A 12024-nucleotide genomic window follows, 5' to 3' on the forward strand; every position below is an offset into this window, starting at 1 on the left:
CTGCTAGCCATATGGCAAGCTCCCTGGATAGCTAAGACTTGGTCTTCTGGGGGAAAAATAACATAAAAGAGGCCTGGGACACGGTAATAAATCACCTTGCCAAGAAGTCAAGAGTCAGCCTTTCCTCATCAGAAACAGTGGAAGGGAAGAGGATGTTAGAGCCAGGAGACACTCCAATCCAGACTAAAAGACAGGCATATGATTAGCAGGCTACTCTGAGTGTATGTGTTAGTGGGGGGCAGGAAGTATTACTGAAAACAAGATACCTTTACCACTGTGGCAAGATCCTACACCCTTGGTAGAGATATGTGAGAACAATGCAGCGAAATCAAGCACCAAGGTCAGACTGGGTGAGCCACCCACTCAATCAATGCATACTTAAGAAACACTGTGGGATACATAGTGGCTCATGGTAACGAAAGAAGAGGTAGGTCAAGCTAAGCTTCAAGCATATCAGACATAAGGGAAAAAGAGTTCAGTAGCTCAGTTGTGTCTGACTCTCTGCGACCCCATGGACCACAGCACGCCAGGCCTCCCTGTCCATCACCAACTCCTGGAGTTTACCTAAACTCATGTCCATTGAGTCGGGAATGCCATCCAACCATCTCATCCTCTGTTGTCCTCTTCTCCTCCTGCCCTCAATCTTTCCCAGCATCAGGGTCTTTACAAATGAGTCAGCTCTTCGCATCAGGTGGCCAAAGGATTGGAGTTTCAGTTTCAACATCGGTCTTTCCAATGAACACCCAGGACTGATCTCCTTTAGGATGGACTGGTTGGATCTCCTTGCAGTCCAAGGAACTCTCAAGAGTCTTCTCCAACACCTCAGTTCAAAAGCATAAATTCTTCAGTGCTCAGCTTTCTTTATAATCCAACTCTCACATCCATACATGACTACTGGAAAAACCACAGCTTTGACTAGACACCTTTGTCAGCAAAGTAATGTCTCTGCTTTTTAGTATGCTGTCTAGGTTGGTCATAACTTTCCTTTCCAAGGAGTTAAGTGTCTTTTAATTTCATGGCTGCAGTCACCATCTGCAGTGATTTTGGAGCCCAAAAAAGTAAAGTCTGTCTGTGTTTCCCCATCTATTTGCCATGGAGTGATGGAACTAGATACCATGATCTTAGTGTTCTGAATGTTGAGCTTTAAGCCAACTCTTTCACTCTCCTCTTTCACTTTGATCAAGAGGGTCTTTAGTTCTTCACTTTCTGCCATAAGGGTGGTGTCAACTGCATATCTGAGGTTATGGATGTTTCTCCCGGCAATCTTGATTCCAGCTTGTGCTTCTTCCAGCCCGGCATTTCTCATGATGTACTCTGCATATAAGTTAAATAAGCAGGGTGACAATATACAGCCTTGATGTACTCCTTTTCCTATTTGGAACCAGTCTGTTGTTCCATGTCCAGTTCTAACTGTTGCTTCCTGACCTGCATACAGGTGTCTCAAGAGGCAGGTCAGGTGGTCTGGAATTCCCATCTCTTTCAGAATTTTCCATAGTTATTGTGATCCACACAGTCAAAGGCTTTGGCATAGTCAATAAAACAAAAATAGATGTTTTTCTGGAACTCTCTTGCTTTTTCGATGATCCAAGGGAAAAACAGTGGGGTTAAAAAAAAAAAAAAAAAAACTTGTTTATCTGAGAAGTAAACCTGAGAAGATTTTAAATATAACTTTAAAACAAACATTGAAAAAGGCTTGTATAATCTTTACCCTTACTAAAAATGTTAGCTATGATCTAACCACTGGAGGGCAGGGAATACCTATTAAATGAAAGGAAAAGGATGTATTGAAATACAGAATATAAAGATTATTCGAGCAAGTTGAATACAGTACATTATCCAAATTATCTATATATAGATTGTAGAGATTACACAAAGATGATATTTTTCATCCCAGGATTATTTCCACCCAACATTCTCTAAATAAGGATATAATCGACTAAGAAATATGTGTTAAGCACCAACTATGTGCAAGGCACTGAACCAGGGATAGAAGAATGAATAAAAATAAGTCCCCTTGAGTTCTAGATGAAAAGAGAGGATAATAATATTGCAAAGTTATTGCTGGCAGTTTCGAAAAATCCTTCTAGGAACACCACAGGAATGCACACAGTCTAGGAATTCTAAAAAGTTACAAACAAGAGACGACTTTTGAGCTGGTTCCTGGAGGAAAAATAAAATTAATGGGAGAGAAAAGAAAAACAATGAAGGCAGTAGCTATATAGTCAGTAAAGAGAACTACAATAAACTACTCAGAATTTGGAGATAGGGATGTCTTTATAAAATAATGAAGTAAAGATCAATGCAACAAGTACAATTAGTACCATGTAGAAGTAACCTACCCTAAGAACTGGGATTGGACACTGGGGAAATATTTATCCAGTCTATAACTCCACAATGCTCATGATTCACTCATTCAAACATTTAGATCCCTACTCTGTACTGTCAAACATTTATCAGAGGTATACAAAAGAAAACCTAGAGAAGCACAGGGAATGAAGAAACTGTCACTGAATTATCACGGAAGACTTAGCATTAAATAAAGGATGTCTAGAAATTGATAAAGCAAAGGAGGAAAGGTATCCTAATTAGAAAACAGCTTGTGCAAAGGTATCTGACATAAAATAGAATTCATTAACTCCTCCAGTTAAACATTTTTTGTGCATTTACCACATACAGATCACAAAAACAAGACATGATTTCTGCTCTTAGCTTGCAATCAATTATCAGACAACCAATTATCAAATAATCAATAATGACAGCAAAAAATAAAGCTATTGTTTTATGGCTTTTTTTCCAGGGAGAAAACAGAAGCACAAATAAAGGGCAGCTAAATCAGACTAAATCAAAGCTATGGTTTTTCCAGTAGTTATGTATGGATGTGAGAGTTGGACCGTAGAGAAGGCCGAGTGCAGAAGAATTATGCTTTCGAATTGTGGTGCTGGAGACAACCCTTGAGAGTTCCCGGGACTGCAAGGAGATCAAACCAGTCAATCCTAAAGAAAATCAGTCCTGAATATTTCATTGGAAGGACTGATGTTGAAGCTGAAACTCCAATACTTTGGCCACCTGATGCAAAGAGCTGACCCACTGGAAAAGACCCTGATACTGGGAAAGGTTGAGGGCAGGAGAGAAAGGGCTGACAGAGGATGAGATGGCTGGATGGCATCATCAACTCAATGGACACAAGTTTGAGCAAATTCAGGGAGATAGTTAAAGACAGGGAAACCTGGCATGCTGCAGTCCATGGGGTTGCAAAGAGCTGGACATGACTGAGCCACTGAACAACAACAAAATCAGACGAAGGACGTTAGAAAAGAACTCCCAGAGAAAGTGAAGAATGAGTAGAAATTAGCAAGGTATGAAAGAGCAGTGGGCATAGTGGGTACAGAAGAATAGCACTTCAGACAGAAAGCAGCCTGTGTAAAGACAGAAAGAAGAGGGAACCCATTTCGGGGGGCACAAGTACTGTAATATGGCTACAATTAAAAATGTCTGTGATCTATGGAGAAGCGTAATTATAGGTCTAGAAAAGGCAAAGGGGCCATATTTTATATTACCTAGCAAATAAGAGGTGGAAATTCATCTTATGAAAAGAAGAGACAAAAATGTACAATGTGAGATTCTGCCTGTTGCTATTCAATGTTAAAATGCTCTATTAAAGAAACTGAGAACCTAAAAAAAAAAATTCATTCAAGGGATTATAAGAAGATATAGGAAATACTCAAATTCACATGTTTTAAGAAAACTACTTTTAGCCACTGGTTAAGACCATGTGGAAGATAACAAGACTAGAAGCTAATCAGACTTCTCTCCATATACACCTAGATAGTCGCTCACATCAGAAACTCAATTCTTGACACGTGCCTCTTCCTTACCTGCCCAAAGTTCTAGCCAATCACCAAATTTTCCTGTTGTTTCAACATCCCTGACTTACTGACCATGATATGATCTCAAAAAGCACCACATAACTGCCCTTACTAGAACTTACCATAGTTCTAATTTTTATATTTAATTGTATAATTCTTTCATTGTCTTATTTCTTCCCCTATCCCACCACCCCCACAAGCTGACTAAATTAGAAATTGTATCCTTTTTAACCTCAACACTGTACCCTCAGCATCAATCACAGTGCCTAGCACTTTTGAGAATGTGTTAGTCGCCCAGTCGTGTCCGACTCTTTGCGATCCCATGGACTGTAGCCAGCCAGGCTCCTCTGTCCATGGGATTCTCCAGGCTAGAATACTGGAGTGAGTTGCCATTTCCTTCTCCAAGGGATCTTCCTGACCCAAAGACTGAACTCGGGTCTCCTGCATTGCAAGTAGATACTTCTACCGTCTGAGCTACTAGGGAAGCCTAGTTGTTAGAGGCACTCAATTTAAAACACTTTAAATCCACACATTTCATTCCACCTCCGCTGCTGCCACCCTAGTCCTAAATAACAATAGTGCTTACCTGAGCTACTGCAATGACTTTTTTCTTTTTTTCAACAAACTGTATCTCTAGGCACTCATTCTAGCTCTTCTCTAGTCTATTCTCCACACAGCAGCAAGTGGCACTTTCTAAACATAAATCAGTTCATGCCAACTCTGCCATTTATAACCTTCCATTAGCTTTTCATTTCACTCAGAATAAAATCCAAACTCCTTAATATGGCCTACAGATCTTTGCATTCACATCGGTCTCCCCATAACGTACCATACTCCAGACACAACAATCTTCTGTTCGTCAAATGCTCCAAACCCTTTCCGAGGCCTTTGCACCACTTTTTCTTTTTGCCTGAAATGCTTTTAGGCCTCACAAACCCTCAGTTAGCATTTATTCATCTTTCAAGCCTGTGTAAATGCCACTATCTCAATGCTATCTCTACTGCCAACTCTAAATTCTCTCAAAATATCCTGTTCTGTTACTTCATGACACTTATCAATATGTGTGATCACTTACTTGTGATCATATAATGTCTATTTCCTCCACAAATAATAAAAGCTAACATTTACTGAGCATTTTACATATATTAACTCATTTAATCTCAATAATCAGTGAAGCAGGAATTCTCTCAACTTCAAAGATGAAACTGAGGTACAGAGAGGTTAAGTAATTTGCTCTAGGTCATAAAGCAGTAAGGAGTCAAAATTTGAACCCAAAGTTCACACTTTTAAATCGCTATACTACTGAATAACCTTTAAGAGAACAGAGTAACTGTATTTGCTTTGTATATCATTATATACTTAGGCCTCGTGCTAAATATAAAGCAGGCATTCACATATTTGCAGAACCAATGGATTAATAAACAAGAGACAGATGATTGGATTCAGAGGCATACGTGAAAGGTGTAAGAATAAAGTGGGATAGAGGCAATGACAACAGCATCGATTTTGGACATGCTGAATTAAACACAGCTCAGGAACATCTTAGATGTCAGTCAACTTCTTAATTAGAAGACCACAGACTTTTAAGAAGTTCATGAAGGAACACTGTAAGACAGTATACAAAACCCTAAGACAGTATGCAAGACTTCAGCATTTCTGAGAGATCACATAAGGCAGTCTAATGGTTTTGCAGTGCTGCTCAGAGCAACCACAAATTCTAATAATGCAATAATGACAACAGCTTTTCAGGCACTACACTTATCCCTATATGTTGTATTTTATATTACCAGTGCATACCCTTCAAGTCAAAACAAGAAGATAAAACTGAGCTTCAAATATCATACTTTTAAGATACAATGAAGTGTAGATAATTTTGTTATCAAACTAGATTAACAAAGCATTAGGTTGATTATGCAACGATTCTACAGCTGGGCTGAAAGAATACAAAATACATCAACAGTATCAGAATAAACAGTCATCACAGCATTTCCAACTCATGGGAAAACACAATCAGAAAAATTAGAAAACTTAAAAGAGGATCTCTTCACAGCTGAATTTCTTCACAAAAGTAAAAATGAGGATGGAACCAAAATAAGCTTGTGAGTGGCTCATTTGTTAGCCACAAGGAAAGCCTTTTCAATGGTGAGTTAATTAAATCAACTTATAACTATAGCAGTCAAAGGAAAGTATCTAGAGAAAATAAATCTGAGATTATAAACCTTTTGGCAAAAATAGTAGTTCAAAGAGCTGAAGACATTTGTTTTCAACGTCAACAAGAAACTACTTCATTCATTAATTAAAAAACAACCATACAATATCAAGGCAAATGATTTTGCGTGCTTTCCTTGGCTCTTGATGAGTCAGATAATTAGCCTGTATGAATAATCTGCATATCGGCAAGAATATTTTCAAAGAAACTTCCCAAACACTAATTTAGTGCAACCTGAAGTAGACTCTGCTAGGATGCATTACAACCGATAGGGTAAAAATACACGTGGGCCGAAAAGGGCTTCATTGGACAAATTTACAAAGTTTATGAAAATTTAGGAAGTTTAAAGCCTACAGTTATTCACTGCATTATTCATCAGAAGGTACTTTGCAGAAAATAACTGAATCCATCTTATTTTATTCAACTAGTAGTGTCAGTGATTAACTTCCCTCTCATGGACTTAACTATCCTTGATTTCATGAATTTTTGTCAGAAATACAGAACAGACTTTTGGACTCTGTGGGAGAAGGCGAGGGTGGGATGTTTTGAGAGAACAGCACCGAAACATGTATATTATCTATGGTGAAACAGATCACCAGCCCAGGTTGGATGCATGAGACAAGTGCTCAGGCCTGGTGCACTGGGAAGACCCAGAGGGATCGGGTAGAGAGGGAGGTGGGAGGGGGGATCGAGATGGGGAATACATGTAAATCCATGGCTGATTCATGTCAATGTATGACAAAAACCACTATAATATTGTAAAGTAATTAGCCTCAAACTAATAAAAATAAATGAAAAAAAAAAAAAAAGATGAATATCCTGATTTGCCCTACCACTAAGTAGTAAGCTTAGCAGTGATAAAATTTCACTGTAATTTTCTGAGCTAAAATTTTTGTGAATGAGAAGAACTGCCCTAAACAACTATTATTGAACAATGAATAGACTTGTAAATTAGCTTTTCCTACAGACTTAATAGGGGCTTCCCAGGCGGTGCAGTGGTAAAGAATCTGCTTGCAATTAGGAGACACAAGAGATGTGGGTTCAATCCCTGGGTCGGGAAGATCCCCTAGAAAAGGAAATGGCAACCCACTCTGGTATTCTTGCTTGAGAAAGCCCATGGACAGAGGAACCTGGCGGAATACAGTTCATGGGATCACAGAGTCGTACATGACTGAGCAACTACACACGCACAGACTTGATAATGGAAGTTCCTCAAATAATTTTAAAAAACAGAACTTCCATATGACCCAGCAATTCCACTCCTGGGAATATACCCAAAAAAAAACCACACTAATTCAAAAACATAACACGCACCCCCATGTTCACAGCAGCATTAACAACAATTGCCAAAATGTGGAATGAATGGATAAAGAAGATGTGATATATCTTCACACAAACACACACATACATACATGCTGAAAAAGTTATACACACACACACACACACACACACAGTACTACTCGGCCATAAAAAAAGAATGAAACTTTGCTATTTACAATAATATTGATGGACTTGGAGAGGATTATGCTAAGTAAATCAGACACAGAAAGACAAATACTGTATCACTTATATGTGGAATCTAAAAAATAAAACTAGCGAACATAACAACAACAACAAAACCAGTCTCATAGATACAGAGCACAAACTAGTGCTTATCTATGGGAAGGAATAAAGTAGGGGTTGAGAATTAAGAGGTACAAACTACTATGTATAAAATAATTAAACTACAAGGATATATTGTATGGCACAGCGAATAAAGTCAATATTTTATGATAACTATAAATGGAATATAACGATTTTCTCACAGTTCTCTCTTTTCACTGTAATCTGTATCTCCACAGAGCCAGAAGTGATTGCCATTCACTTGTCTTTCTACTGAAGCTTCTAGATCATGATCACCCTCCTTCATGGCCCCACATTCAAGATATATCTTCTCATCACTAGCATCACCTGATCCCTTAGTCATACCCTCCTCCTCCACTGAAAACGTAGGAGCCCAGTTCCACGTAATAGTCTATACTAAGTTTCTTATTACAATTTTGAGAGATTTCAGTGTCCATGAAGATTACCCATCCAATTAATGTCCATTAGAATGCACAGACCTCTTCAGTTCCAAGGATTCTTAGCTCAACTCTATTTTAAGCATCTATTAATTCTTCAGTGCTTTACTCTGAACCACACCATCATTTCAAACTGCTCTCCCTCGATTACTCCAAGAGCTCACAAAAATCTTACTCTGACTTTACTTACTCTAATTATAATTTACTTACTTTACAGAAACCTCTTGTCCCTCAAATCCTGATTCCTCCCAACCCAGAGCCTATGGTTGGACATTTAAATATCTTAGCAGCAAATTCAGATTTCTACCCCATTCTCTGAACCTGACCACACCACCACAGCTCCAGGTCTACAACCTCTTGCTCCTTCCCCTTTTCCTCTCTCTATCCTCTTCTTCCTCACCTCCTTTATCACCTACCATTTACTCTTTCACCAACTGTGAGGGGGATTCCACCCTTAGCCCCCTACTGAAACTGCTTTTAAGGTCACCATGACTTCTTAGTAATCAAATGAATATCTTTCCTGTCTTTATTTTTTTGTTATATCAATGTACTGTATTTGACGCTGTTACTGCTCCCTCCTGAATTTTTCTACTCATTAACACGCTGGCCAGCACACAGCAGATGCTCAAATATATTTGAATAAATGCATAAGGGTACAAAATGAAACAACATCATGCACTTCTCTAGAGAGATAAGTGTGAGTCAATAGCCCATGAAACATTCATGGTAATTAACCAAAACTCAAGGACCAAATTAGACTAAGCAGCATGTATCAGTAATGGAACAATTAGTTCAATTACATGATTTTCTCCAGTCATCCTCAACACCAGAAATCATAAACAGAAAACTAGGACTGATGATAAGCAAGGGCAAAGTAATGAAAATTCTAAAAGAATCTAGAGTGCTAAGAAAAGCACAATACAAACCTTTTTTGTATTTTTTACTAAGTACCATATGATAAACTCCCTATGCTGCTGCTGCCAAGTCACTTCAGTCGTGTCCGACTCTGTGCGACCCCATAGACGGCAGCCCACTAGGCTCCCCCATCCCTGGGATTCTCCAGGCAAGAACTCTGGAGTGGGTTGCCATTTCCTTCTCCAATGCATGAAAGTGAAAAGTAAAAATGAAGTCGCTCAGTCGTGTCCGACTCTTAGCGACCCCATGGACTGCAGCCTACCAGGCTCCTCCGTCCATGGGATTCTCCAGGCAAGAGTACTGGAGTGGGGTGCCACTGCCTTCTCCAAACTCCCCTATACATGATTTTAAAAAAGACTATGCCTATGTGTCATGAAGACACATGGAAAAGAAAAGAGCTAAACATTCATCAGTCTACAGCACTAAATGATTAAAAATTCATAATAAACTTGAAGTTTAGTTTTTCAAAAGTTATGAGAAGTGAACTAGCTGAAGATACACATGAGAATGTAGAATTACTGCCATCTCAAGCCAAACTTAAACCACAGAAAATTCACTTTGTTTCTAAGCAGATTTCTTCCCACACATTTTCCCTTAATTATTCCCACTGTCAGCATTTTAAATGATTTCAGGTGCTAATGTCAGCAGCAGTACTTAATAAAACGCATTCTTGATTTATATTTGGAAAGGTTTCTTTACAAGATAAAGACACAGGGACCAAACCTTATGGTCCAAACACACCAGAATCCTCTATACCTTCTTGCTATCTGGAGTATTTTGATAAAGCAAACTATATATTCTATACAAAGCAAATGGCTTTCTCCAACACTTGACTGCTAACAATAGGCTACAGATTTGTATAGCACTTTAAGTTTCTAAAGCATTTTAACATATACTCGTTTCATTTCTAACTCACACCAAGTCTATGAAACAGGCAAGGTAAGCATTTATGCTCTTCTACATCACGAAAAGCCTAGGCTGTTCTCATTATAAATCCCATAGCTAAAAAGCAATGATCAGTCATCATCACCTACAATTTTCTCCTCTCCTATTCCTTTGTCCTCAAACACTCTTATCTCCTTCCTATCCATCATAAAGGAAAATGTATTTCTTCTTTCTGAAACTAATCCCCACTGAAACTCTTAAGACTAAAACTCCCAACCTCCTGTAGAATCTTCAGTTAACTCCTTTTTCTCACCCACAATATCTGCCTTTCCTCTAACTCCATCTCCTCATTCTATAAACATGTTCAAGTCTTCCCTTCTTAAAAAAAAGAATCTTTTTTCTCTCAACTCTATTTGTCCCACAAGCTTGACCCACTTCCCCTCCATCCTTTCACTGATTAACATTTAGAGTCTACAACTGAAGGCACTTGTACTACCCTTTCACCACTTCACTAAAACGTTTCTTATTAAAGGTCACCAATGAATTCCTAGTGGCCAAACTCAATAATCACTCTTCAGTTCTTTTTTTTTTTGGGGGGGGAGAGGACAGATGTCTTTTATTGGTCTGACCGGCGTGACCAGCAGTAGGCCCTGGAAGAACTCCCCTATCTGTCCTGGCTCCCATCTTCCCTTCCCTGGAGTTCATGATTCAACTACCGGGGAGAAGGGTGGCAGGCAGAGCCAGGATAAAACATATAAGGATGAGATCTGAAAGGGGCTCCAGGCCATGCATAAAACATAAGGTTACCAGACCATTCAGATAAAATGTCCCTCAGGCAGAGCAGTATCCCTACACAGGCTCCTCGCCAGGAATGGCAGGGATCAGAAAGAAGAGGTTCCTGAGAGGCTGCCTACTGTGCCCTTCGCGCCATCAGCGTCTCGTGGATATTGCTCTCTGCTTCCTTCACACTCCGCTCCAGATAAGATTTTTTCTGTTCCAATTCTTTAATTTTTTCTTCTGCTATCTTCTGTTTCTCTAACAGCTGATTATGAATTGCCTCCTTGGATTGAAGAATAAACATTCTTCCTACACCTTCATACATGTTAGTCTCATCTACCAAAGTCCTAATCTCTGTATCTGTAAGATGTGCATGCTTTTTCGTTCTGTTCAGCTGTTCAATCTGTACGTCTGCAAGTTTCACCTTCTGTTGAGTGTCAATAACTTTGGCTTGAAGCTCTGTGAAGGCCTTCTTCAACTCCAGATCCATGGGGGCCACCATCTTGCTTCTCTGCTGCACCTGCGTCACTCTTCAGTTCTTATCTTCAGTTTTTGGCCTTTGTCCTAAGGTATTTGACACCACTGACCACTTAACCTTTCCTAAAATTTGCTTCACCCCTGGGCTCTACTATGTCCCCCTCTCCTTATTCTTCTACCACCGAATTCCTTCTAAGTCTCCTTTACTTAATTCTCATCTTTTGCAAATCACCTACATGTTAATCCTGTGCAGCGTTCCCCCTCTCCTTTCATCTCTTCAGCTAAACACACTTTGTGAGGTCTCTTGCATTCCCAAGCCCTAAGGAAGGAACCATATGCCTATGATTTCTTCAACTCTATGGTCTCTACACACTCTTTCATTCGTTTTGGAAGAAGCTAGAACAAAACAAAAGTGATATCAAATCTCTGGGCAGGAAGGAGGAAAAGAGGAAAGTGGGATAATTTTCTAAGCTTAAAAACAAACAAATCATAATGAAAATATAGGACTGACTGCATAAAAAATTTAACGTTCTGTAAACTAAGACAAATAACATAGAAAATAGATAAAATACACACATATATTATTAATTATAAGCATACCTATAAATATATAACTTGATAGATACATGGAAGAATCAGAAAATTTACTAAAGAAGAAAGTGAACTGTTACTTAAAACCAGTGAAATGTTCAACATTACTGGCAATTTAGGAAGTTCAATTCAGACCTATTATTTTTTTAATAATGAGGCAATCCATCTATCTTTCATAAGATTTAAAACTGTCCTTGAGCCTCCCCAAATTAAGAATTCCCATTCTAGGAACATTTCTATACAT

General features: G+C 38.8%; 2 protein-coding genes across 3 annotated transcripts in view; both read right to left on the reverse strand.

Annotated features, from left to right (window-relative positions):
* Positions 1 to 12024, reverse strand: part of MGA (MAX dimerization protein MGA) — a 147100-nt gene that overhangs the window by 106514 nt on the left and 28562 nt on the right. The gene's annotated exons all lie outside the window — the stretch shown is intronic.
* Positions 10744 to 11589, reverse strand: LOC133067252 (prefoldin subunit 1-like). Its single transcript, XM_061158409.1, has one exon. It carries the CDS (start codon positions 11212 to 11214, stop codon positions 10846 to 10848), a length of 369 nt encoding a protein of 122 aa, XP_061014392.1. The 5' UTR covers positions 11215 to 11589; the 3' UTR covers positions 10744 to 10845.

The sequence above is a fragment of the Dama dama genome, chromosome 12 (genome assembly GCF_033118175.1).
Source record: "Dama dama isolate Ldn47 chromosome 12, ASM3311817v1, whole genome shotgun sequence".
NCBI classification, from domain to species: domain Eukaryota; kingdom Metazoa; phylum Chordata; class Mammalia; order Artiodactyla; family Cervidae; genus Dama; species Dama dama.